General features: G+C 39.1%; 1 protein-coding gene and 1 pseudogene across 1 annotated transcript; both read left to right on the top strand.

Moving 5' to 3' along the window:
* The first annotated feature begins 2,317 nt into the window (after positions 1-2,317).
* On the top strand, positions 2,318-19,206 carry LOC113911735 (guanylate-binding protein 1-like). Its single transcript, XM_027574602.2, is given in 12 exon segments — positions 2,318-2,476; positions 8,849-9,057; positions 10,801-10,928; positions 12,003-12,112; positions 12,384-12,580; positions 13,180-13,422; positions 14,293-14,573; positions 15,168-15,380; positions 16,072-16,174; positions 16,413-16,606; positions 17,456-17,543; positions 17,546-19,206. Coding segments are annotated over 11 exon segments (1,782 nt in total). The 5' UTR covers positions 2,318-2,476; positions 8,849-8,867; the 3' UTR covers positions 17,581-19,206.
* Positions 19,207-20,024: 818 nt separating this feature from the next.
* On the top strand, positions 20,025-20,896 carry LOC113910959 (annotated as a pseudogene).
* The last annotated feature ends 6,714 nt before the right edge of the window (positions 20,897-27,610 follow it).

Below are 27,610 nucleotides of genomic sequence, written 5' to 3'. Positions count from 1 at the left end.
AGAGAAAGACATGTATCATATGACCTCACTGATATGAGGAATTCTTAATCTCAGGAAACAAACTGAGGGTTGCTGGAGTGGTGGGGGGTGGGAGGGATGGGGTGGCTGGGTGATAGACATCAGGGAGGGTATGTGCTATGGTGAGCGCTGTGAATTGTGCAAGACTGTTGAATCATAGATCTGTACTTCTGAAACAAATAATGCAATATATGTTAAGAAAAAAAAAAGAAGAAGAAGATAGCAGGAGGGGAAGAATGAAGGGGAGTAAGTCGGAGGGGGAGATGAACCATGAGAGACGATGGACTCTGAGAAACAAACTGAGAGTTCTAGAGGGGAGGGGGGTGGGGGGATGGGTTAGCCTGGTGATGGGTATTAAAGAGGGCACATTCTGCGTGGAGCACTGGGTGTTATGCACAAACAATGAATCTTGGAACACAACATCAAAAACTAATGTAATGTATGGTGATTAACATAACAATAAATAAATTAAAAAAAAACCACTCTGTTTTATATGGAAAGTTGCTAAGAGAGTGGATTTTAAAAGTTTTCACCACACAGTAAAATATAACTAGGTACAGTGAAAGATATATTAGCTAATCTTACTGTGCTAATCATTTCACATTATATATGGTGTATTAAATTATTACATTGTATACCTTAAACTTACACAATTTTGTCAATTATAGCTCAATTAACCTGGGGGAAAAATAAAAAAAATAAAATAAAAAATAAAAAAGGATGGGAAGAGTTTGAATAAAATTATTTTTTAAAGTATGAGTAAGAAGCAATATATTTGTATTACAAATACATGTACTATGGAATTTTAAACGTGTGTAATGAAATTAACAAATAACTGCTTTACATAGGCATTTTACTCTTTTTTCTATACTTCAGAAAGTTTATATATTCAAACTGGCAAAAGTTTCTCTCATAGTTGAGGTCATTTTATATTTAGTCACATAATAGCCATTGAACTTCTACTCTGTGCCAAGCCCTCTTGTAGGTGCTGTGAATACATGAGTTACCTGCTTTTATGAACTTGAATTTCAGGTAGGCATAAGGGAAAAAAAATCAAGGTGATGTGATGGGAGATTGGCAAAGGGCTCACAGGAGACCAGTAGAATAGGAGGGGACCAATCTTGCCAAGATCAAGGATAAGAAAGTTTCAGATCCTCAAAATTGCTGCACTAGACCATTAAGTCAGGAAGTAATTGGGTGTGTACCAACAATGGAAAGACCCAGGGAAATCATACTTTTCAAAACAAATTGAAGTGCTACTTACTCAGAGACATATGGAAAGATAATGCAAAAAGGGACAAGAAAAGAACGCGTCCAGTTCTATTTGTTAAATTTCTCACACTGGCTTCTGGGTGTAGAGAAATATCTGGGATCAGCTGAGAACCTGGTAAACATCTCCCTTTCTCCTCATTCCTTTCAGAAACAATGTGGAGGAGGAGGAAAAAGCAGAGTTTAAAGGTAAAAATAGTTTAAAATTTGATTCCCACACTTGTGACTTGCATAGTGAATATGGTTAGGCATATTATTTACCCTCCCTCAAGCCTCCTTGTTCTCAGGGTAAGATGAAGACAATGTCACTTATTTTGCATGACTGTAATCAGGAATGAGTTAGACAAGCAACACCCATAGAAAACAATCAAGAGATAAAGCTGTTAATTCTATTGCTATTCACTCAGAAAACCTAGAAAGAGGCTTAACAGGAGGGCTTGCGGACAAGAATGATTCAGTTCAGATTACTTACAGTGCTGTGATTTGGGTTAAGACAGTCAACCTTTCAGTGCCTCCGTTTCTATAAAATCATGGGAAAATGTTTAGCCTGAGATATAAGTTATGAAACCTCCATAAAGCAGTCCGCATAGAGCCTAGAGCATGTGTGCAATATATGGAGACCCTTCCAAACTGTGCACTGGGGATTAGTGCCAGATGCTGTGTGTTTGTGAGTGTGTGAGGCATGGCCTTTTCCTCACTTACTGTATGTATAAGTGAGAAGTCAGGTCCACTGTAAGCGTGGTCATTACTTAAGGACATTAGACCTAAAAATTAACATGATTGCTTCCTCATTCTGGGTTTCTCAAACTGAACCCCAACTCTGAGATCCATTTCACTATATTTAAATATCTGATAGACATTTGTTTAAATCAGCAAATATTCTCTGAGATCTCTTTCAAAGAAATATGAAGTTTCTGGTTGAGAAATTGTGTTAAGCCCATCTACCCTCCCATTGGCTTAGCTTGCAGAAATTCCTTTTGTGGTCATTGGGCTTTTTGCTTTGTGTTCAGTGCTTTCATTTTCATGTTACTATAAAGTCTGTTACAGTGGTTGCTTTATTTCTGTTTTGTCTTCAAAGGAGATCTGGAAAGTCCAACGACGGACAGGTGAAATAAGAGATCCATGATCTAGTGAAAGACAGAGAAATAACAGAAACTACTTCACCTAACAGAGGAGGGGGAAAAAAGAGGTAAGAGCTCCACTTTCTCATCAAAGCAGCTTTCTCTTCAGCTTTAAAGAAGCTCTGCTCTGGGAAACAGAGCTCATGATAAGGCTGGGGCAGGAATGGGAAGGGATTTTTAAGGGTCTGTTTTCTTAAGGAATGACCAGCATCGGGGCAGGCTGCAGGTAAGCCTGCTGTGAGACACCCGGTCAGATGAGGAGATACTGGTGTTACCAGGTGGTAGCATGTTCCTACCTGTTCTGCCCTGTGTTTGGGCAGAATTAGGCACCAGCAGACATGGGCCTAAATGAAGTTTGACATGCATTAGGGTTGTCTTTCCCTTTGCTGACTGTCTGTATTGACTGGGGACCCAATTAAATTGCCATTGTCTTTGATGGAACTTGCTCAGTACCCATCTGACTGCAGCTAAGAAACTGAAAGGCAACTGAAATATGTTATATTCATGAGAAGGAAAGAGTAGTAAATGAGGTGCAGCATAAACAGCCACTGACCCTGTTAAAAAGACAGAAAGAAAAAACTGAAACCCGGAGTGAAAGATGAAGATTCATGAAACACCTTACTTTTTAATCACATGCTTGAACTTTGTTTCAAAGTGTATTTCTTCCTTTAGAAATAGTCCAGGTTCAGTAGATCCAATTTCTTAGTGCCAACTTATTCCTTACCCCTGACAAGTAGAATCTGCAGCCCTATTTTATTAAAACGTTTCCTCTTTAATGAATCTACTGCGGTGCATCACTAAAGGCAACATCTCTGTTTGCCTTGACCTCTCTGTGCTCTCAAGCAGTTCCAATCTTGCCTTCTGGAAACTCCTGTCCTGCATTCCTTGGCTTGGCACGAGCTTTATTCACCATCCCCTTGTCTGACGGCGCTCTCTCCTTTTCAGTTTCTCTTCCTCCCTTCCCCTCATCTCTCATTCCTCTCCCCCTCCCCTTCCCCTTCTCTTTCTGCTTCTCCTTCTCTATGAAATGGAAGAGCAAGACAAAACAGAAAACTTAGAAGTGTATGGCTGAAAATACAAATATTTTCTTTGCACAACTTCCCCTCTGCCTCTCCTGATCTGCCTCCTGATTTTTTTTTTTTTTAGTTTCAGGTGTACAATATAATGATTCAACAATTCTGTACGTTACTCAGTGCTCATCACAATAAGCAAACCCTAATTCCCTTCACATATTTCACCCAAACCCCCACCCACATCGCCTCTAGCAACCTCCACTTTGTTCTCTATATTTAAGAGTCTGTTTAATCTCAGGAAACAAACTGAGGGTTGCTGGAGTGGTGGGGGGGTGGGACGGATGGGGTGGCTGGGTGATAGACATTGGGGAGGGTATGTGCTACGGTGAACACTGTGAAATGTGTAAGAATGTTGCGTCACAGACCTGTACCTCTGAAACCAATAATACATCATATGTTAAAAAAAAAAAAAAAGAAGAAGATAGCAGGTAGGGAAAAATGAAGGGGGGGGAAATTGGAGGGGGAGATAAACCATGAGAGACTACGGACTCTGAGAAACAAACCGAGGGTTCTAGAGGGGAGGGGGGTGGGGGATGGGTTAGCCTGGTGATGGGTATTAAAGAGGGCACGTTCTGCATGGAGCACTGGGTGTTATATGCAAACAATGAATCGTGGAACACTACATCAAAAACTAATGATGTTATGTATGGTGATTAACATAACATAATAAAAAAAGAAACTTATTGTGAAACATAAAAAATAAAATAAGATAAAATGCGGAATTAAAAAAAGGAGTGTTTTTGGTTTGTTTTTCTCTTTTTTGCTTTGTTTATTTGCTTTGTTTCTTAAATTAATCCCACATATGAGTGAAATCATATAGTATTTGTCTTTCTCTGACTGATTTATTTCACTTAGTATAATACTCTCTAGATCCACGCATGTTGTTGGAAATGGCAAGCTCTTATTCTTTTTTATGGCTGAGTAGTATTCCATCATATTAAAGGCATAATGTTTATTATATATAATAATATACATAATAAAGGCAATTATATATATATATATATATATATATATATATATATATACACACACACACACACCACTTCCTCTTTATCCACTTTATCTACTCATCTACAGATGGACACTTGGGTTGCTTCCATATCATGGCTATTGGAAAATATGCTGCAGTCAACATGACACTGCATTTATCTTTTCAAATTAGTGGTTTTGTTTTCTTTGGGTAAATACTCAGTAGTGCAATTGCTGGGTCATAGGGTAGCTCTATTTTGAACTTTTTGAGGAACCTCCATACTTTCTTCCACGGTGGCTGCACCAGTTTGCATTGCCACCAACAGTGCACCAGGAATCCTCTTCTCCACATCCTCACCAACACTTGTTTCTTGAGTTTTTTATTTTAGCCATTCTGACAGGTATAAGGTGATATCTCATTGTGGTTTTGATTTGCATTTCCCTGACGATGAGTGATGTTGATGAGCATCTTTTCATGTGTCTGTTGGCCATCTGTATGTCTTCTTTGGAAAAATGTCTGTGTCTTCTGCCCATTTTTAATGGAATTATTGGTTTTTTGGTGTTGAATGATATAAGTTTTTTATATATTTTGGATATTAACTCTTTATCAGATATGTCATTTGCAAATATCTTCTCCAATTCAGTAGGTTATCTTCTTGTTTTGTTGATGGTTTCCTTCAGTGTGCAAAAGCTTCTTATTTTGATGCAGTCCCAATAGTTTATTTTTGCTTTTGTTTCACTTGCCTCTGGAGAAAAATGTTTCTATGGCTGAGGGCAAAGAAATTACTGCCTATGTTTTCTCCTAGAAATTTTGTGGTTTCACATCTCACATTTAGGTCTTTAATCCATTTGAGTTTATTTTTGGGTATGGTATAAGAAAATGGTCCAGTTTCATTCTTTTGCATGTACCGTCCTGTTTTCCCAACACCATTTGTAGAAGAAACTTTTTCCCATTGCATATTCTTTTTCTTTTAAATATGTATTTATTTATTTTAGAGAGAAAGAGAGCGAGTGCATGAGCAGGGGGAAGGGCAGAGGGAGAAGCAGAGAGAGAATCCCAAGTAGGCTCCATGCTGGGCATGCAAGGTTCAATCCCACAACCCCAAGATCACAACCTGAGCCAAAATCAAGAGCTGGACACTCAACTGACTGAGTCACCCAGGCACCCCTCCCATTGCATATTCTTGCCTCCTTTGTTGTAGATCAGTTGACCATAAAAGCATAACTTTATTTCTGGACTCTCTATTCTGTTCCATTGATCTATGTGTCCCTTTTTGTGCCAGTACCATACTGTTTTGATTACTACAGCTTTATAGTATATCTTGAAATCCAAGATTCTGATACCTCCAGTTTTGTTCTTCTTTTTCAAAATCGCCTTGGCTATTTGTAGTTCCATACAAATTTTAGGATTATTTGTTCTAGTTCTGCGAAAAATGCGATTGGTGTTTTGATAGAAATTGCCTTAAATCTGTAGATTTCTTTAAGTAGTATGGACATTTTAACAATATCCATTCTCCCAATCAATGAACATGGAATATCTTTCCATTTGTTTGTCTCACTGAGATCCTCCACTCTTTTCTCAAGTCCAATAAGTATCTTTATCATCATTATTTTGAATTCTCTACAGACATTGCTTATCACCATTTCATTTAGCTTTTGCTGTGATCTTGTCTTGTTCTTTCATTTGGGACATACTCCTTTCTCTCCTCACTTTGGCTAACTCTCTGTGTTTGTTTCTATGAATTAGGGAAGTCAGCTATGTCTCCTGATCTTGAAAGTAGTGGCCTAATGAAGAAGAGGTCCTATAGTGCCCTGTAGTGCAATGCCCCCTATTCACTAGAACTTAGCACTTCAAGGGTGTCTCCTATGTGTGTTGTATGAGCTCTATTACTGTGGTTGAGCTATGCTTGTCTTCAGTGAGCTCTTTGCAATGGCCCTCTTTGCCTGTTGTGAGCAGAGTTTGGTCTCTGTTCAGGGGCCAGTCTGGGGCAGCCTTGGGCTTATAATTAGGTCAGACCTGATGGCTACCCTCAGCCCATTTACCAGAATTGTGGTTGCACTGAACTGCAGGGTGCTCTTCCTGCATTGTCCTCTGAGAGGCTTTCATTGGTAGGCAGGACCTGCAGTCAGACCAGATGTCTGACTCCCAGTCTGTCTGTTGGGGTTGTAGTGACCCCAAACAACAGGGCTCTCTCTTCGTGCTGCCCCTTGTGAGGTTTTTGTTGGGGGGCAGAGCCAGCAGTCAGATCAGAACATTGAGGCTGCAGTTACACTGGTGTGTGTGTGGTTATCTTCAGACACTTTAGAGTGGTGCTGGCAACTATCAGCGCTGCTTGAAGGATGAGACTGGGCCAAAGCACTTTGGAGTAACTCCTCTTGAGTTGGGGTGGTGGTGGTGGATGGGGCGAACTGCAGGAGAACAAGGTATGTGGTATTAGGGAACTAGATGGTGAATGTTCACACTAGTTACCACAGATATCCGTGTATCTAGGCTGGGGTTGGGAGAGAGAAATGGCATCCACCAGTTCTTTTGTTCTTGGAGAAGTCTCCTAAAGATCCTTGCCCCTCCTGTGCACATTCTGAGATCAGTAAATAAATCTCCTCATATACCCCAGGTGCCTCTCAGACTGCTGCTTCTATGCTGTACCTTATGGGGTTTGTTTGTTATGCCGGCTCTCTGAGGGCCAAGCCTTTTAAAGTTCCTGATGTTAGGGCGCCTGGGTGGCTCAGTCGGTTATACGTCTGCCTTCAGTTCAGGTTATGATCCCAGAGTCCTGAGATCAAGCCCTACATCAGGCTCCCTGCCCAGCAGTCTGCTTCTCCCCTTCCCTCTGCCCCTCCCCTGACTTAAGCTCTCTCTCTCTCTCTCTTAAATAAATAAAATCTTTAAAGGGCGCCTGGGTGATTCAGATGGTTAAGTGTCTGCCTTCAGCTCAGGTCATGATCTCCAGGTCCTGGGATTGAGTCCCATGTTGGGCTCCCAGTTCAGCGGGGCGTCTACTTCTCCTTCTCCCTCTGCCTCTCCCCTTGCTTATACTCTGTCTCTCTCTCTCTCAAATGAATGACTAAAATCTTCTAAAAAAATAAAGTTCCTGATGTTAAGCCCCACTGATTATAAAAACTCAAAAAGTTAAGCTGCTCTAGTTTTCAAAGCCAAGTGTAAAGGGGACTTGTATTCCCAGTGCAGGTCCCTCATGTCTGAGGTGACTGGTGTGGGGTCTGTTCCTCTCCCGTCTCTGTACTTGTGGGATCCTCCCACTTGTGGTTAGTCCTGCATGTTAGTTTCACTTCCAACCAGACTTTACCCTTGCTACTGTTTCCCATGTGGCCTCCTCTCTGCAATTAACTGTGTACAGTCTGCTCTGCCAGTCTTTGGTTCATTTTTGGGCAATCACACTGATGTAGCTGTTATCTGTGTGTGTCCATGGGATGAGGTGAGCTTAGGATCCTCCTACCATCTCTCCAGGCTCCTCTGCCTCCTGATCTTTTAATCCTTATTTCAGTCTTTTGTTCCCTTACTTATATATGTATATATATGCACATATGCGTGTATATGTGTATTTATGTGTGTATATATATATGTATAGGTATACGTGTGTGTGTATACATATATGTATATATGTACATATACATATATACACATAATTTTTAGCCACATTAAGTATTTCCAGTTGTACATTTGTGCCCCCATGGCTAATTTACTGTGAAGCTAATGAAGCTTAAATTTAAAGGGCCCTTGCTTACTTAAGCCCACACTAAGGTTTGGAAGGGTCTCTAGTCATGTGTCTCACATGGTCATATGTTTTTATAAAATTTGCAAAAGTAAGTTATATTGGTTCCACTTTTGGAACAGCACTGTGAGAAGCTCTGTGGACCATCATTCCAGCAAAATAAGCCTAACTATGGGGGAAAAATACTTAAAATCTCTGGGAACTATTCAAAGGGTATACATGAAATGATGTATGAAAGTCTTTATTCATAGTAAAATTAATGAATAAGTAATTCAACATTGAATTTTTTACATATAACCAAGATGTAAAATAAATCTCTCTAAATTCTATTCTATTTTCCATTTAAAGTTTACTCTAAATTTTTAAATGCAAATCCAAAAAGAAAGTTTTCCGTGGTGAATTAAATGAACGATTTTGTTTATGAGAGAGGCTGAATGTTCCTAAAACACTGTCATACCAATATTTTTTGAGTGGACCACTTTGACAATACTTCTGTAACTTTCTAAAATGATACAGATATTACCCTTATCTATCTCAATGCTGACACCAAACTTTTGGCCATTTTGGGGAAAGTGAGGACTCTAGCTTCTAAATGTAAAATACCCTGGTGAAATATCTGATCCATTTAGACTGGGAATTTTATTTCATCTCATCTCTTCCCTTGCAGACCAGGGAACACTCTGAACATGGCCTCAGAGATCCACATGCCAGCCCCAGTGTGCCTCATTGAGAATTATGGAGAACAACTGGTGGCTAATCAGGAAGCTTTGGAGACCCTGGCAGCCAATAAGAATCCTCTTGTTGTGGTGGCTATTGTAGGCCTCTACCGCACAGGCAAATCCTACCTGATGAACAAGCTGGCTGGAAAGAACAAGGGTGAGTGGCACCAACAAAGCCCTGCCAAGTCCTTTCTGTCCACCCACCCTGCCAATATGGAGCACGGTGATGCAAGGAAGTTAGAGATGCAAGAGAATACTGAAAGTTATCTTTCAATCCACAGTTATGCTCTTATCTTCACTATGGTCTGAAAAAGACAGTTCATCTCTCTTTCCACTTTGTCTTAGTTTCCCCTTTATGCTTTTAAAGCATAAATTGTTCCTTGCCTAGAAAGACTAATAATGCAGTAATAAAAGTAATTAGTGTACAAAATAATAAACTATCAGACATTTACTAAAATGTTCATGCAGTAAAAGCAAGTTTCCACTGATTATTAAGTGGAATGTTTAAGTCTGTATTGGCTTTTTTTTACTGTTGTAAAATATACATAACATAAAATTTGCCATTGTAACCATTTTTAGGTGTACATACAGTTCTGTGGCATTAAGTAAATTCATACTATTATGCAACCATCACCACCATCCATCACCATAAATTTTTCATCTTCCCCAACAGAAACTCTGTACCCATTAAACAATAACTCCCCAGCCCTTGGCAGCCACCATTCTATATTCTGTCCCTATGAATTTGACTGCTCTAGGAATCTTATTTAAGAGGAATCAAACAGGGGCGCCTGGGTGGCTCAGTTGGTTAAGTGGCTGCCTTCAGCTCGGTCATGATTCCAGGGTCCTGGGATCGAGCCCCATGTTGGGCTCCCTGCTCAGCGGGAAGCCTGCTTCTCCCTCTGCCTCTGCCTCTCCCCCTGCTTGTGCTCTCTCTCTGTCAGATAAAGAAATAAAATCTTAAAAAAAAAAAAGGAGGAATCAGACATTATTTGTCTTTTTGTGATTTGCTTATTTCACTTAGCATAATGTCTTCAAAGTTCATCAATGTTGTACCATGTGTCAGAATTCTCCCTTTTTATGGCTAAACAACTCTATGTGCATATCGGTTTGTTTATCCATTCATCTGTTGAAGGGCCCTTGGGTTGCTCACACCTTTTGGCTATTATGAATAATGCCACTAAAAACATGAGGATACAAATATCTGTTCAAGTACCTATTTTCACTTTTTGGGGGGTATAGACCCAGAAGTGGAATTGCTGAATCATATGGTGATTCTATGTTTAGTTTTTTAAGAAATCATCATATTGCTTTCCAAAGTAACTGCACCATTTTACATTCCCACCAGAAAAACACAAGGTTTCTAATATCCCCACATCCTCCCCAGTACTTATGACTTTCTGTTTTGTTTTGTTTTTTTTTTTGATAGTGGCCATCCTAATGAGTGTGAAATAGTATCTCATTGTGGTTTTGATTTGTTATTTCCCTAATGACTAGTGATGTTGAGCATCTTTTCATTTGTTTATTGGTCATTTGTATATTTTCTTTGGAGAAATGTCTATTCAAGTCCTGTGCTCATCTTTAAAAATTGTTTTTATCAGTTTCAGAGGTAGAATTTAGTGATTCATCAGTTGCATATAATACCCAGTGCTAATTACATCACGTGTCCTCCTTAGTGCCCATCACCCATTTCTCCTTTGCCCCCACCACCTCCCCTCCAGCAACCCTCAGTTTGTTTCCTAGAGTTCAGCATCTCTTAAGATTATTCATGACCAAGTGGGATTTATTCCTGGGCTTTGCTCATTCTTTAATCAGGTTATTTTTTGTGTTGCATTGTAGGATTTCTAGATCCATCTACTATTAAAACTCCACCCCCTCTTATCCCCACTCCCCCTCACAGGCTTTTCTCTGGGCGCCACAGTACAGTCTCATACCAAAGGAATCTGGATGTGGTGTGTGCCTCATCCCAAGAAGCCAAATCACACCTTAGTTCTTCTGGACACTGAGGGCCTGGGAGATGTAGAGAAGGTAAGGATTAAGGATTCAATTTTGGAATTAGACCCTCATCCCTGAATATTCTCTACAGTATTTATTTTTTTAAATAAGAGCTTTCACTTAAATGCATATTTTTTTCATTTCTGTTTATGTGCCCTGAGACCAAGTTTAGCAATCAGGGGTCAGGAAAATATTCATAAGGCAGAATCCTAGAAGATCATAGTGGTCAGTAGGTAGTATTCTAATTATCAACAATAGGCTGCATGCCAAGCCAGTTAACCCAGATACATAAAAGTAGTACAAATAAAATCAATGTCATGAGTTCAATCCTGCAGAGAACTTTAGTTAAGAATTTAGGTTCTGGAGTGCTTGGGTGGTTCAGTAGGTTAAGCGTCTACCTTCAGCTCAGGTCATGATCCGGGGGTCCTGGGATAAAGTCCTGCCTGCTCAGTAGCAAGTCTGCTTCTCCCTCTTCCTCTCCCTCTCCCTCTGTGCTCTCTCTCACTCTCACTCTATCTCAAATAAATAAATAAAATTCTAAAAAAAAAAAAGAATTTAGGTTTTGAAGTCCTATACCCTTGTGTTTAAATATAAGCTCTGACACTCACCCAGTGGCCTTGGCAAATTATTGACCTCTTTTAACCTCAGCTTTCTAAATCTGTAAAACAGATGTAATAGATCTATACTTGCCTCATAGTATTGTTTTGAATAAGGTAAGTAATGGAAAATGTTAGGTGCATAATAACTGCTCAATAAAGTAGCTACACGTATTATTACTCTTATATAAGTCAATTTTGCTGTAAAAAGGAAGAGAAATCTTTAAACTTAAATTATATTTAAGGCCTTAGAATTCCCTATCAACCTTGATTACTGGTTTTGGAATTATTTGCCGATGATCATAAAAGGACCTAGTGAGAATCAATGTAAACTAAAAATACTAATTATAAAATGATCCAAAATTCAAGTCCCACTAACACATTTGTTTGGATTTGGTTTTCTCATATAGGTCATTATTCTAATTAAATGAGCATCTTTTTACTGCTGCTGATCTGGAAAGTACCAGGAGAATGAAACATAATCTCAGCCCAAATGTGTTCTGATTTCCAGGGTAACAACCAGAATGACTCCTGGATCTTTGCCCTAGCAATACTCCTGAGCAGCACCTTTGTGTACAATAGCATGGGGACCATCAACCAGCAGGCCATGGACCAACTGCAGTATCCTTTTTGTTGTTCAAAATAGCATCAAAGTAAGAGGGGAGACCTATATTTAAAAACCAGCTGCTTGGCTGTTAATCCTGGTGAATCAAGCACAAAAGGAGAAAATTTAAGAAATAATTCAAGGGTAAGGGAAAGATCCTATGTACCCACTGAAGAATTGACACTTGGGTTAAAAACAAAGGTGAAATGAAGGTTTTAATTTTTAGGAACTAATATGGGATGGAGGACACTGTTCTTTTATGCCAGTTTTCCTTAGTTTGCTACTCAGCTATGTGACAGAGCTGTCAGATCGAATCAGGGCAAAATCCTCCCCTAATGCCGATGGGATTGAAGATTCGGCTGACTTTGTGAGCTTCTTTCCAGATTTTGTGTGGACACTGAGGGATTTTTCCTTAGATTTGGAAGCAAATGGACTACCCATCACAGCAGATGAGTACCTGGAGAATTCACTCAAGCTTAAACAAGGTAAAAGGAAGGGACTTAGAAATAAATGGAGATAACAAAACACAAGAAACTATCATTTTAGTGTTCCATTTAGAGTTTTCTTACATTTATAGTTTTCTACTTATTCTTAGCTAGCTATAACTAAGAATTAATGCTTGTTTAATATATGAATTAATAAATTTGATTTTAAATTATATTCTCCTCTCTTCTAAGAATAATTTCCTTTTCTTTCATCTTTTCCTGTGCTATTATTAGATTGATTTTATTTCCCTGCTTTGGGCTTGCAATTAGCTAACGAATATGGAACAGAATAGACATTGATTGGAAGAAAAGAGATGAAAGCATGAACAGTGCTCTAGTCCAAGGGTTGGCAAATGATGGCCCACAGTTCAAATGATGGCCAGTCCAGCACACCAGCTGTCTAAGGTTTTATTGGAATAATGCTATACCCATTCATTTATAGATTGTTTATGGCTGCTTTCACGCTGCAACAGCAGAACAGTGCCCTTGGAAAAGAGACCCCCTGGCTTGCAAAGCCTAAAATATTTACTGTTTGGCTCTTCACAGAAAAAGTTTGCAAGACCCTATATTTGGAACATTCCTTTTTTATCTTCCTGCAGGTACCACTCAAAGTGATCAAAATTTTAATCTGCCCCGTCTCTGTATCCGGAAGTTCTTCCCAAAGAAGAAATGCTTTATCTTTGATCGACCCACTCACCGGAAGAAGCTAGGCCAGCTTGAGACATTGCATGATAATGAGCTGGATCCTGAATTTGTGCAACAAGCTGCAGTCTTCTGTTCCTACATCTTTAGCAATTCCAAAATTAAAACTCTTTCAGGAGGCATCAAAGTCAATGGACCTCGTGAGTCATCTTCCCAGTCTTTTTCTTTCATTGTTAAGACTAAAGGAGGGTGGAATTATATCCACACAGTTTCAGATTTGAAAAATGCAAATCCTAGTGCTATTACCATTTAAATTCTAGATGGCACCAACATTTCTAATAGATTTTACTAGCCACATTCTCTCGGGTGAGAAAAGATAGGAGAGGCCAAAGGAAAAAAAAGCTCTATTTCTTAAAATTGCCCTAGTTAATTGGACCTGCACTGCCCAATATGGTAGCCACTATACAAGTGTGGCTATCTAAATTTAAGTGTAAGTTAATCAAAATTAATGAAAATTTAAAATTCCAATTACACAGCTATATTTCAAAGGCCCATACCTATATGGGGCTGGTAGCTGGACAACATATTGCACAATACACATAGAACACTTCCAACATCACAAAAAGTTCTCTTGGACAACACTATGCTAGAATAAACAAAACTGAGAACTCCTTTTGATTTATTCTACAATATTGATCAAATGTTTACCACAGACCAGGGCTGCTGATAGAGATATACATGAGAGAGCTATGGTTCCTGTCCTAATGATGCTTGGGGGTAAAGTAGATGCAAGCACTCAGTAAGCATAGGCCTGTGCTATCTATAACAGAGATTCTTGACCTTTGATGTATATACATATCACCTGGGCATCTTGCCAGAGAGGAGGGTCTAATTAAGTTGATCTGGGGCAAAGGCTGAGAATCTGCATATATAGCAAGCTGCCAGGTGATCCTGAGGACACTGATGCTGTGAGGCAAATGGGTAGTAATAAACACGATCAGAATTACACAGAATAGAATGTTTTCTCATCCCACCTACAATAAACATCCTTATTTGTTCTCAATTTATAGGTCTAAAGAACCTGGTGCTGACCTATGTCAATGCCATCAGCAGTGGGGATCTGCCCTGCATGGAGAATGCTGTCCTGGCCTTGGCCCAGATCGAGAATGAAGCTGCAGTGAAAAACGCCATTGCCCACTATGACCAGGAGATGAGCCAGAGGGTGCAGCTGCCCACGGAAACCCTCCAAGAGCTGCTGGACCTGCACAGGGCCTGTGAGAAAGAGGCCATCGAACTCTTCATGAGCAGTTCCTTCAAAGATGTAGACCATTTATTTCAAAAGGGCTTAGCGGTAATTTGTTCTCAAGTTTATATGGATTAGGGCCTTGGAAAGCAAAGTACTACCAGAAAATGAAAGGAGCATTTATTTTGAGAGAGGGAATTCCTACTAGACTTCAAAAATGGTGATAACCACGATTTGTTATTATCATAAAAAGAAGAAAAAAGTTTATTTTGATCTTCCTCAAAATTTAACTAAATGCATATAAGTAACAATCAGAGTTTCTAATCAAATGCCCACTGTTATCAGACTGATTTGATATCCTAGTCAAAAGCAAAGAAAATTGTAGTCCTGATTATCATATGCAGGCTGATATTGAGCCACATTTATTCCATATGTAATCACTCGTCCAATTTGACAAGCAGAAGTCTATCTCTTAAAGGTATAGCAAAAAAAAGTTAGCACTCTGCTCTGACCTTCACCTCCAAGGAAAATGGGACTTCAGTGATAAAGTCAGGAGCAAGAGGAGGGATATGGTCCTGTTGAGATGCCTGTAACTTTTTCTAGGGTCATAGACTTATTTTTGAGAAGACTTTCCAGAATCTCCAAGGTCAAGCTAACATCTTTTCCCTGTTATTCTTTTTACTTTTTGTTTTTAAATTAAAGGCCCAACTAGAAAAAAAGCGAGATGACTTTTGTAAACAGAATCTGCAAGCGTCAACAGATCATTGCTCAGATTTACTTAAGGATATTTTCAGTCCTCTAGAAGAAGCTGTGAAGCAGGGGGTTTATTCTAAACCAGGAGGATATCGTCTCTTCATCCAGAAGATACAAGAGCTAAAGAGAAAATACCTTCAGAAACCTAGGAAGGGGATACAGGTAACCAGGATTTATCTGCTGATTCTGCAAAGCTGCTGACATGCCTCCTTGGAAGACCAACATAACCAAGTGTAATCTCACACATTGCAAGAATGAAAGCATTCATGCTTTCATCTGATAAACATGTACAGGGAGCCTATTATACCAGATATGTCCTCTGTGCTCATCCAAACAGTGCACTCAATTAATAATTGAGTTATTAATTGGATTTTCAGATTAACCACCAAGTTGTTTTTGTAATTCACTATTATAGCTGGATCTTTATGCTGTCAGGGACAGAAACCCAGTGATGGTCACTTAAACAAAAATGGTAATTCATCATTTTAGGCTACATATCCTCCCTCCACCTTTCCTTGGATCTGCTTTCTCCATGGTGGCTTCCTTTTTCAGCAACTTACCCCACAGGGGACCAGAGCAACAACAACTCCAAAATTAGAGCCCTTAGTCTAAAAGAACAAAGAATCTCTTTTCCCCAGTGTCTCTATCAGTCTCCTATAAAGGATTCTGCTTAATAGGGTGCCATGATTGGCCAGCATGGAGCAAGTGCCCATACCTGTGGCAGGGAATCTTGACCACAGGCACACCAGGGCCAAGAGGAACAAGTCCTAGAGGAAAAGATGGCAGGAGACAATCAGGAACAAGCGTTTCTAGCCATTTCCTATAATTAACTCCATGTTCTCTGAGTCCTAAGGCTGAAGAGGTTCTTCAGGAATACTTGAAGTCCAAGGAGTCTATGACTGATGCCATTCTACAGACAGACCAGACTCTCACAGAAAAGGAAAAGGAGGTTGAAGGTGAGGAGCCAGTCAAGAGACTAGATAGCCTCACGAGCTCTCGAAGTTTAAATAATTTGGCTGGGTAAGACTGCGATCCTTACACTAAGGCAAAAAGAACAAAGATGCCCCTTACTTGCTGAAGTCATTTCTGAGTAGGGCATATACAGTGAGCAGCAACAAGGACAGGTAAGCAGGCAGGGAAGGAAGGGACAACACGCTTACTCACATACGTTTTTCTTCTTTTTCCTCCTCACAGTGGAACGTGTGAAAGCCGAATCTGCACAGGCCGCAACAAAAATACTGGAAGAAATGCAAATAAAGAATCAGCAGATGATGGAACAGAAAGAAAGGAGCTATCAGGAACATGTGAGACAATTAACTGAGAAGATGGAGAGGGATAGAGCCCAGTTGCTGGAAGAACAAGAGAGAACTCTAGCTTTAAAACTTCAGGTATTTAATTGCATTACCTTGAGATTTCTGTTTGTCTATTTTCTCTCCCCTGTCCCTGATCATATCTTAGTGTGTCAGTGAGAACATAATGCCTAGAAGAAGGACCTTGCTTGCCACTTGTACTTTTCAGTTTCTGTCTGCCTGCCTGACCGGGCTCCTGCCTCTGCCTGGTTGTTAAAAGATTTTATTTGCAGTTAGGTCACATCCAGTCCTTTATCTGTACATCCTCCAATCAGTGGCTGCTATCTGCTAGGCATCTGGAAAAATCACTTATTTGTATCTCTTGCTTAATACTATTTGAAGCATTGGGTTGCCTGGGTGGTTCAGAGGGTTAAGCGTCTGCCTTCGGCTCAGGTCATGATCCCAGGATATGGGATCGAGTCCCACATCGGGCTCCTTGCTCAGCGGGAAGCCTGCTTCTCCCTCTGCCTCTGCCTGCAGCTCCTCCTGCTTGTGCTTGCTCTCTGTCTCTCTCTGATAAATAAATAAATAAATAAATAAATAAATAAATAAATAAATAAATAATAAATAAATAAAATCTTTAAAAAAATACTATATGAAGTAAGAACTGCTATGCCTCTATTACTTAGGAAAAGAAACAGAAGTTCAGAAAAGTTCCAATAACTTTTATAGGATCACACATCTTGGTAAGATATCTGAACTGTCTTCACCCCTTGGTGGAAATGTAATCACAGAGCTAGGATGCCCAAGAGAAATTAATGAAAATTAAGTGTAGAGAAAATGTCAAGAAGAAATTAAATATTTTAAAAATCTATGAATGTGGAAACTAGATATAAATGATTTACTTAGTGCTACACTTTACTTAGTCTCCATTTTTCCCTTTTTTAGGAACAGGCCCGTCTACTAAAGGAAGGATTCCAAAATGAGAGCAAACGACTTCATAATGAGATACAAAATCTCCAGAAGAACATGGAAAAGCCAAGGAAAATATGTCTCATAAGCTGAAGACCTAAAGAATAGAGCTTTTCTGGTCACTCTTACCCAAGGCATAACTTAATTTTTGAATTTGTAAAAATATCATTACATTTGAAAGTAACCTCTTGCCTTTTTCTAACACTAGAAATTTGCAAAGACATGCAGTACTATAATTAAGATCATGTCCATCTTCCTAAAAATATTGTAAGTGGTATAACAAAGTTCAGTTTTACCTCTCTAACAACACAGAAGGTATCTGAGCATTCAAGAGCAGTTTATTTCTCTGGGTGACCATTAGTTGACAAATGGATACTGAGCCAAGTCTTAGGTAAAACTTTAAGAACATAGTTGGGCATCAGTTTGGCCAAGTGTTCAATGGGTTTCAGTGTCAGGGGCAACCATCTTAGCTTTTTAGTGAAGACTGTGGAGTTTCCTATTGTATCCCAACTGCACAGTCTGAGCAGTTATGTGATCCCTAGGCCCTAGGAATGGACAACCCTCCTTGATGGATTCCAAGCTGGAGCAAACCACCTTAGATAGAGATCTAGAATCTCCACAGAATTTTCATAGGAAGATGGAAGAAACCATTAGCATGCGTAGGGGTTGGGTCACAAATGGGCCAAAAAAGGAAACTCTCCTTTCTCGCTTGATTTACCCAGATTATAACTTTAATGAGACACTTTAGAATTTTAGATAATTGCCACTGGGCTGAACATGGTAACATGATGGCAATTATGCATTGTGTATTTATAACAATGTATAATTCACAAAGATGGACCTTAATTGATGACAGATAATGTATTAGAAACTGAACCAAATTATTAGATCGTTTATAATCCTATAAATTAGGCCATATTTTCCCAATTCTTAACAGTCTATACTTGAAAGTTTACTGATTTTCCCCAAAGAAATTATAGTTTGTTTTTTATATTTTTTGACCAACAAAATAATGCTTTTGGTATTACTTAGTGTATATAGGCTTTATCCTAATTTTCTAAAATCCTAGGTAATGGTTGTTTCTTAAAAATGATTAAAAATTATTTTCAAGCTGAAAATAAAATGTGCTTCACTAGGTTTTTTATTTCTGATAGGTTTTTTTTCAGTTTTCACCAAAACATAAGGCTTTACTCTTCATAGCAATGTTGGCTAACTTTTCTGCAAAAGACCAGAGGATAATTATTCTTGGCACTGTGCGTCCTACAGTTTTTGTCTCAACTGCTCAACTCTGCCATGTAGTGTGAAAACAGTCATAAACAATAGGTAAATGCATGGCCATGGCTGTGTTCCAATAAAACTTTATTTTAAAAAATAGGTGGTACCCACAAGCCATAGTTTCCAGATTATTGCTCTATTAAACCATTGGTCAAATACTATGTATCTGCCTTATGTTGCTTACATTTGTAAGGGGACATGCATTAAATTGTATGTTAGGATCTTGAAAATATTACACAATGTTTCAATATATTACAAGATGAGAGAAATATAGGGAAGCAGCTAAATGCCATTAAATCCACATTAATAAGCCTGCTTTTTCTGATTGCATGGGGACATATTATTCCATTAACCCTCCTTGCATCCCATCAAATGGTGAACGCCTCTTTCCACAGTTGAGAACATGCTACTAAGGGGTATTTCTTCACTTGACTGCAACTTCTTAGGAGATCAGGTGAGACACACAGCATGTGTCTAAGTATACACACAGACCCACGGTGCTTATGTAAATATGCTTTATATTTTTCTTTTCCAAGCTGCATTGCAAAAAAGGAGTAAATAAAATACATTTTTATTGACTAAAGAAACTTCATGGTAAAAAGAACAAATATGCCTTCAAAACCAAATAAGGGTCTCTTAAAAACCATTTAAAAATAAGAACATTGAAAACTAAGCAAAATTACATAACTTCCTCCCTCGCTTGGTAGCATGAGTCTATACCAGATTTCAAATCATCTGATGTCTGGTTTAGGCTTTTTCTATACTATGTCCAGGAACAAAATAAAGCTCTCTCTCCAGGGAGGCATGTTGCTTTCACCAGTGGTCCTCAATCCAGCTGTGAATTAAAACCAATTTCCTAAATATAAAGATTCCTGGCCCCTACCCTTCCCTTGATTTTCTGATATAGTAGATCTGTGATGAGTCATTGGGTGATACAATAACAAGAAAAAGGTAATTCAAGGCTATAAGCTTTCAGTTTATCAAAGCTACCACATGTTAGGACCTATATTTGCTGACCCTTATGGTGTTCTTGTGGCAAAATTCTTTTTAACCTAGAGAAGTATATTTTCTCTTGTTTACATGTCAGGATGTTACTTTTCCCTCTGTAGGTTTAATGAAAGGATATATAAGATCCCCTGATTTAGAGAAAGGGAACACACAGAACACTGAGATCCAGACAAAATAGCAGAGCTCCCTCAGTGAAAGCTGCCCTCCACAGGTCAAAAATCATTTGGTCCGGGAGTCGCGCTCTCGGTAGGGCGGAGAAGTCATGGCTCCTCCGTCCAAATGCAAGGGCTTGTTTTCGTCTGATGAGGAGGGCCGAGCAATGGTGGCTGGGCCCGGCCCGGGGCCTGGGGGAGTGGAGGAGCGCCGCGTCAAGCTCTCCAGCCTGCCCTTCGGCGCTCATGTCGCACAAGAAGCCGCCCAAGGAGGCGTCCCCACTGTCAGCCAACCAAAAGCACCTGCGCTGGGGTCACCGTGCCCCCGGCCGCTGGTCAAGCCCTTCCAGGCCGCCTGGGTCAAGTCGGAAAACTCAGAAGACGGGGCCACGTGCATGCAGGAACACCGCAGATACTCGCTGCTGCCAAGACACACAAGCCCCACCACCTGCACCCTGCGGAAGCACAGGACCAATCGGAAGCCACGAACACCCACACACACGTCCCAGCTCCTCGCTCTGGAGCGCAAGTTCCGCCAGAAACAGTACCTCTCCACTGTAGAGAGTGCAGAGTTCTCCAGCTCTCTGAATCTCACAGAGACCCAGGTCAAAATCTGGTTTCAGAACCGAAGGGCCAAGGCAAAAAGACCGCAGGAGGCAGAACTAGAAAAGCTGAAAATGGCTGCAAAACCTATGCTGCCCTCTGGCTTCAGCCCCCCTTTCCCCATCAACTCGCTCCTGCAAGCAGCATCCATATACGGAACGTCCTACCCTTTCCATAGACCTGTGCTTCCCATCCTGCCCGTGGGACTATATGCGACTCCAGTTGGATATGGCATGTACCATCTATCCTAAGGAAGACCAGCTCCTCCATAGACTCCATGATGGATGTTTGTTTAAATGGGTCCCCCCTCCCTCTCCAAGAACGCAGTACCAAGCCAGGACTCCTGCTCTGCCAACCTTGCATGCGCCAACCGAAGCAGCTAGGCCCACAGGGCTACAGACATAGTTTGAATTTGTTCTTTAGGCCAAAGGCACCAAGCCCCATTTTCTTGTGATCTTCTAGATGCCCCCTTCTCCTTTCACAAGGATTGGCTCTGATGATTTATTTATATATATAATTATATATGAATATATAAATAAAAATATAATGTATATATAATGACATTTTTATACAGCAGACAAAATTTCAGATTTTGAAAGGCAAAATATATATGCACATATTTATACTTTTTTCTGTATATCACCTTCCTAAATGAGACTGCTTAAGTCCATTTGTATTTTCTTATAGGAGAAACCAATTATTTGCTAAAATTGCTGACATCTGGTGATTTTGATGGGATGATTGACTTTTGCCTATGGAGAACAGTTAAAATTAAGCATGATGCTTAGGAAGTAGGTATGACAGATTCTTCAAAATGATGAGGACACATCGTATTTTTGCATTTTTACGTGCATTAAAAAACTCATTAGGTACTACCATATTTGGCTGTACGTTTTTCCCTCTGTCCACATTGTTACAGATTGTTAAAGTTTTAACTTTTTTTTTTTTTGGTAAGATCAATGAAAGGGGGTTGAGAAGAATCCTAAGAATGCCTTGGGGTAAGGTGCAACATGGAAGTACTTCCTAATTCCTCTCAAGGCTGTTGCTTAACTCAAGTTAAGGCAAAAGTCAGGCCTCACACATTGCAAAGGTGATTGGGGAGCAGGGAGTGTAGTTAATTCTCCGTTTAAAAAAATATGTATATATTGTAACCATTACCTATATGCTAAATATTCTTGAGCAATGAATAGATTCAGAAGAAAAAAAAAATCATGCTTTCTCTGTGTACCTATTGTATGTGCCAAACTTATTAGAAAAATTTATATACTTTTTAACATGTTGGCAGAGGGTAAAGCCGTGTTTTGACTTGCTAAAAATGGTGTTGTCAAACAGCCCATTTAGCTCCCTGGTACTTTATCTTTCAGTCTTTCCCCCCACCACCACCCAGTATACTTTTATCCCTCTGAAAGGGTGCCTTGTATAATTTTATATGTTTTATCGAAGTTATTTCTTATCTCTTATTCTGAAATAAACATTTGTTTTATTGCCAAAAAAAGAATCAGTTAGGCCAATTAAGATATTCAATGAAAAATGAATGCAAACATAAAAATTTAAGAAATCTTTTAAATATTTGATAGATATATAGGTAAACTAAAAATCAACACTGTTACCACTCTACATGCATATTTTCAACAAATTAGATAAAATGGACCAATTTCACAAAAAAACACATACTACTAAAACTGATCCAAGGTGAAATAAATAACCTGAATTGTCCTATAATTTCCAAAGAAATTACATTTGTAGTTTAAAAAAAAAAAAATCTGAAGTGAAATCTGCAAGATAATGGAAGAGGAAGTCCTAGCCCATATCCCTCAACAAAAACACGAATAAAAGAATGCTATTTCACTTTACTGGTGTCAGTCCCTCCCACAAGTTGGAACAGCTCAGCATCTAAAGAAATCCCCTCAGCTCACAATTTTTCCTTCAGGGGCAAAAAATGAGTAAAGCAACTATCTGACATTAGCCTCACTTTTCAGGATGCTGCCCAAAAGATCTACTTCTATCTCAACTCATTCAAGAGCGCTGAGGCAACTTTGCCTGGGGGCATCTAAGAGCAAAGAAAAGGGGTAGGAACTCTCAGCTGCCTGCATGGATCTATGGGATTGAGAGAAGGTACACAAAATTCCCAGAAACTTGTAAACTACCAAAACTGAAACAGGAAGAAACAGAATATTTGAACAGACCCATAATCAGCAAAGAAACTGAATCAGTAATCAAAAATATCCTGACAAACAAAAGTCCTGGGCCAGATGGCTTCCCAGGGGAATTCTACCAGACATTTAAAGAAGAGTTAATACCTTTTCTTCTCAAACTGTTCCAAAAAATAAAAATGAAAGGAAAACTTCCAAACTCATTCTATGAAGCCAGCATTACTTTGATTCCAAAACCAGACAAGACCCCACTGAAACAGAAAATTACAGGCCAATATCCCTGATGAACCCAGATGCAAAGATTTTCAATAAAATATTAGCAAATCGAATCCAACAGTACATTAAGAGAATTATTCGCCACGATCAAGTGGGATTTATTACTGGGCTGCAGGGCTGGTTCAATATTCCCAACTCAATCTACATGATACACCACATTAATAAAAGAAAGGATAAGTGTTGCAGAAAAATAAAAGTCAGACCTGCAAGAGACCAAGTGACACTTGGAGAAGTAGGAGAACTTGGATTTATTTTATGCCTGAGGACCCAGATGAGCTCATGCTCAAAGTTCTAGGCCCTGGGCAACGGGGTTATAGGGCTTTTATAGGAAACTGCAGGCCATCAGGTTAAAGGGCTATGCTGATTCCTGGTAAGTGGCTTTAAACTAGGGGAGTGGGGGCTTCTTTAGGCAGGAACAGTAGTGCAGGGAGCCTGTGGTGGGAAGCCTGTTTACAGAAGCAGAAATGGCTGGTTATCTCTTGCTCCCAGTAGGGCTTCTGATTATCTCTAGCTTACTGTTAGTAACTTTCCATCTTCCGGGGCCTCCTGGCCTAGGCCTGCTCTGGGTAATTTGCCAATAGATGCAAAAAAAGCATTTGACAAAATACAGCATCCTTTCTTGATTAAAAAACAAAACACACACACACACACACACACACACACAAAACCTCAATAAAGTAGGGATATTTGGAACATACCCCAACATCATAAAGGCCATATATGAAAGACCCACAGCTAACATCAACCCTCAATGGGGAAAAACTGAGAGACTTTCCCCTGTGTCAGGAACAAGACAAGAATGTCCACTCTCACCATTACTATTTAACATAGTACTGGAAGTCTTAGCCTCAGCCATTAGACAACAAAAAGAAATAAAACGTACCCAAATCAGCAAGGAAGAAGTCAAACTTTCACTATTTGCAGATGACGTGATACTTTATGTAGAAAACCTGAAAGACTCCACCAAAAAATTGTTAGAACTAATTTATGAATTCAGCAAAGTTTCAGGATATAAAACCAATATGCAGAAAGCTGTTGCATTTCTATGCACCAATAATGAAGCAGCAGAAAAAGAAATCAAGGAATCCATCCATTTACAATTGCACAAAAACTGATAAGATATCTAGGAATAAACCTAACCAACGACGTAAAAGATCTGTACTCTGAAAACTATAGAACACTTATGAAAGAAAGTGAAGAGGATACAAAGAAATGAAAAAGCATTCCATGCTGATGGATTGGAAGAACAAACATTGTTAAAATGTCTATACTACCAAAAGCAATCTACACATTTAATGCAATCCCTATCAAAATATCACCAGCATTTTTCACAGAGCCAGAACAAACAATACTAAGATTTGTATGGAACCACAAAAGATTCCGAATAGCCAAAGCAATTCTGAAAAAGAAAATCAAAACTGGAGGCATCACTATTCCAGATTTCAAACTATATTACAAAGCTGTGATCATCAAGACAGTATGGTACTGGCACACAAACAGACACATAGATCAATGGAACAGAACAGAAAATCCAGAAATGGACCCCCTAACTATATAGTCAACTATTTGACAAAGCAAGAAAGAATAACCAATGGAAAAAAAAAAAAAGTCTCTTCAACAAATGGAATTGGGAAAACTGGACAGCAACATGCAGAAGAATGAAACTGGATCACTTTTTTACACAATACACAAAATAAATTCAAAATGGATGAGAGACCTAAATGTGAGACAGGAAATCATCAAAATTCTAGAGGAGAATACAGGTAGAAACCTCTTTTGACCTTGTCCATAACAACTTCTTTCTAGACACCTAGCCAGAGGAAAGGGAAACAAAAGCAAAAATGAACCATTGGGACTTCATCAAGATAAAAAGTTTCTGCACAGTGAAGGAAACAATCAACAAAACTAAAAGGTAACCTACTAAATGGGAGAAGATATTTGCAAATGACATATCTGATAAAGGGTTGGTATCCAAAATCTATGAAGAATGCAACACCCAAAAACCAAATAATCCAGTTAAGAAATAGGCAGAAGACATGAACAGACATTTCTCCAAAGAACACATACAAATGGCCAATAGACACATGAAAAAATGCTCAACATCACTCATCATCAGGGGAATACAAATCAAAACCATGATGAGATATCACCTCACACCTGTCAGGATGGCTAAAATTAACAACACAAGAAACAACAGGTATTGGTGAGGTTGCAGGGAAAGGGAAACCTCTTGCACTGCTGGTGGGAATGCAAACGGTGTAGCCACACTGGAGAACAGTATGGCAGTTCCTCAAAAAGTTAAAAATAGAACTACCTTATGATCCAGCAATTGCATTACTAGGTATTTACTCAAAGGATACAAAAATACAGATTCGAAGGGTTACATGCACAGCAATGTTTATAGCAGCATTATCAACAATAGCCAAACTATGGAGAGAGCCCAAATGTCCATCAATGATGAATGGATAAAGAAGATGTGGGATATAGATAGATAGATAAATAATAGATAGATAGATAGATAGATAGATGATATAAATATAGATATATGTATAGATATATATTGTATATATATATTGGATTGGATTCAAATATATATTGGAATATTACTCAGCCATCAAAAAGAATGAAATGTCATTTGCAACAACATGGACGGAGCTAGAGTGTATTATGGTAAGTGAAATAAGTCAGTCAGAGAAAGACAAATACCATATGATTTCACTCATATGTGGAATTTAAGAAAGAAAACAGATGAACATATGGAAAGGGGGGAAAGAAAAAAAGGAGAGAGGGAAATAAACCATGAGACTCTTAATGATAGAGAACAAACTGAGGGTTGATAGAGGGAGGTGAGTAGGGGATCGGCTAGATGGGTGATGGGCATTAAGGAAGACACTTGCTGTGATAAATACTGGGTGTTGTATGTAAGTGATGAATCAGTGAATTCTACTCCAGGAACCAATATTGCACTGTATGTTAATTAAGTAAATTTAAATTAAAATAAAAAGAGAGAGAGAGAGAGAATGTAAACAATTGTGAGAGTTAGAGGAAGGGAAAGAAGTAGAGCTTGCACCCAGTGCCATTACAGTACATCCTGGCATTTTAGTATATTGTCATAGAGAAAAATAGAGCAGGCAGCTCTCAACAGCTAACATGGCTCTGTGGGATAGGGAGAAAACACACAATCCAGAATCTTCTCCTCAGAAGCAAGTGAGAAAAAATGGAGCTTGAATGGAACAACTTAGCATTTCAGTACTCTGACCTAGAAAGAAGTGGCAGGAGGTTTATCGTGGCCTGCATTGCTCTTTGAGATTGGAAGAAGGTCCACAACCCTGAGACTTCTCCCCTGGAAGAGAGGGAAAAGATGAGTAGTTTTCCAGTATGTTGACCTATCAGTGCTACTGCTCTAGTGAAAGTGAAAGCAGGCTTACAGAAGCCAACATGGCTCTGTAAAATTGAAAGAAGGTGTACAAGCCTGAAATCTCTTTTCCAGAAGGGAGGGAGAGGACTGGGAAATGCACCACCACAGAAAACATTTGACAGGCCTCCAGAATCTCCAGCTGGGTTGACTGGTGAATGTCTTTTCCTGAAAAAAACAGCCTGTAAGACTGGAAGAGGTGAATGCTTCCTCAGATGCACAGATACAAATGCAAATTTATAAGGTACATGAGAGTCAGGGAAATATGTTGCAACCAAATAAACAGAATAAATCTTTGATAACCAACCCTAAAGAAATTGAAAACTATAAATTGCCTGACAAAGCATTCAAAATAATCTTCTTGGGGCACCTAGGTGGCTCAGTCATTAAGCGTCTGCCTTTGGCTCAGGTCATGATCCCAGGGTCCTGGGATCAAGCCCCACATCGGGCTCCCTGCTCCACGGGAAGCCTGCTTCTCCTCTCCCACTGCCCCTGCTTGTGTTCCCTCTATTGCTGTGTCTCTCTCTGTCAAATAAATAAATAAAATCTTAGAAAAAAAATCTTGTTAGCCTGGTGATGGGTATTAAAGAGGGCACAAATTGAATGGAGCACTGGGTGTTATAAGCAAACAATGAATCATGGAACACTCATCAAAAACTAATGATGTAATGTATGGTGATTAACATAACATAATAAAATAAAATTAAAAAAAAAACTTAAAGCTCCATGAACTACAAAAGAACACAGATAGACAAATTTAAAAAAATCAAGAAACCAATACATGAACAAAATGAGAATGTCAGGAAAGGAATAGAAACCATAAAAATAATCAAACAGAAAATCTGGAGTTGAAGAATACAGTAGCAACTGATCCAAAAACTTCAATACAGTGCTTCAACAGCAGACTCAATTATTCAGTAGAAAGAATCAATGACCTTTTCATGGAAATGAAAGGAATAGCATAGGAAATATAGTTGATGACATTTTAACAGCATTGTATGGTGACAGATGGTAGTTACACTTGTAGTGAGCACAGTATAATGCATACATTTGTTGAATCACTGTTGTACACCAGAAACTAAGGCAACATTGTGTGTCAACTATCCATACATACATACATAAATACTGTCAGGAGGTTGTCATTCAAATAAATTATGAGTGATATTTTACATAAAGTGAAAAATTAATGGCTCAATTTATCTGTGTTAAAATTTTGACTTTTGTGCTCACTCTGGCAGCACATTTACTA

This window comes from Zalophus californianus, chromosome 4, assembly GCF_009762305.2.
Source record: "Zalophus californianus isolate mZalCal1 chromosome 4, mZalCal1.pri.v2, whole genome shotgun sequence".
Lineage (NCBI taxonomy): Eukaryota > Metazoa > Chordata > Mammalia > Carnivora > Otariidae > Zalophus > Zalophus californianus.
This window is presented reverse-complemented; position numbering and strand designations above follow the sequence as displayed.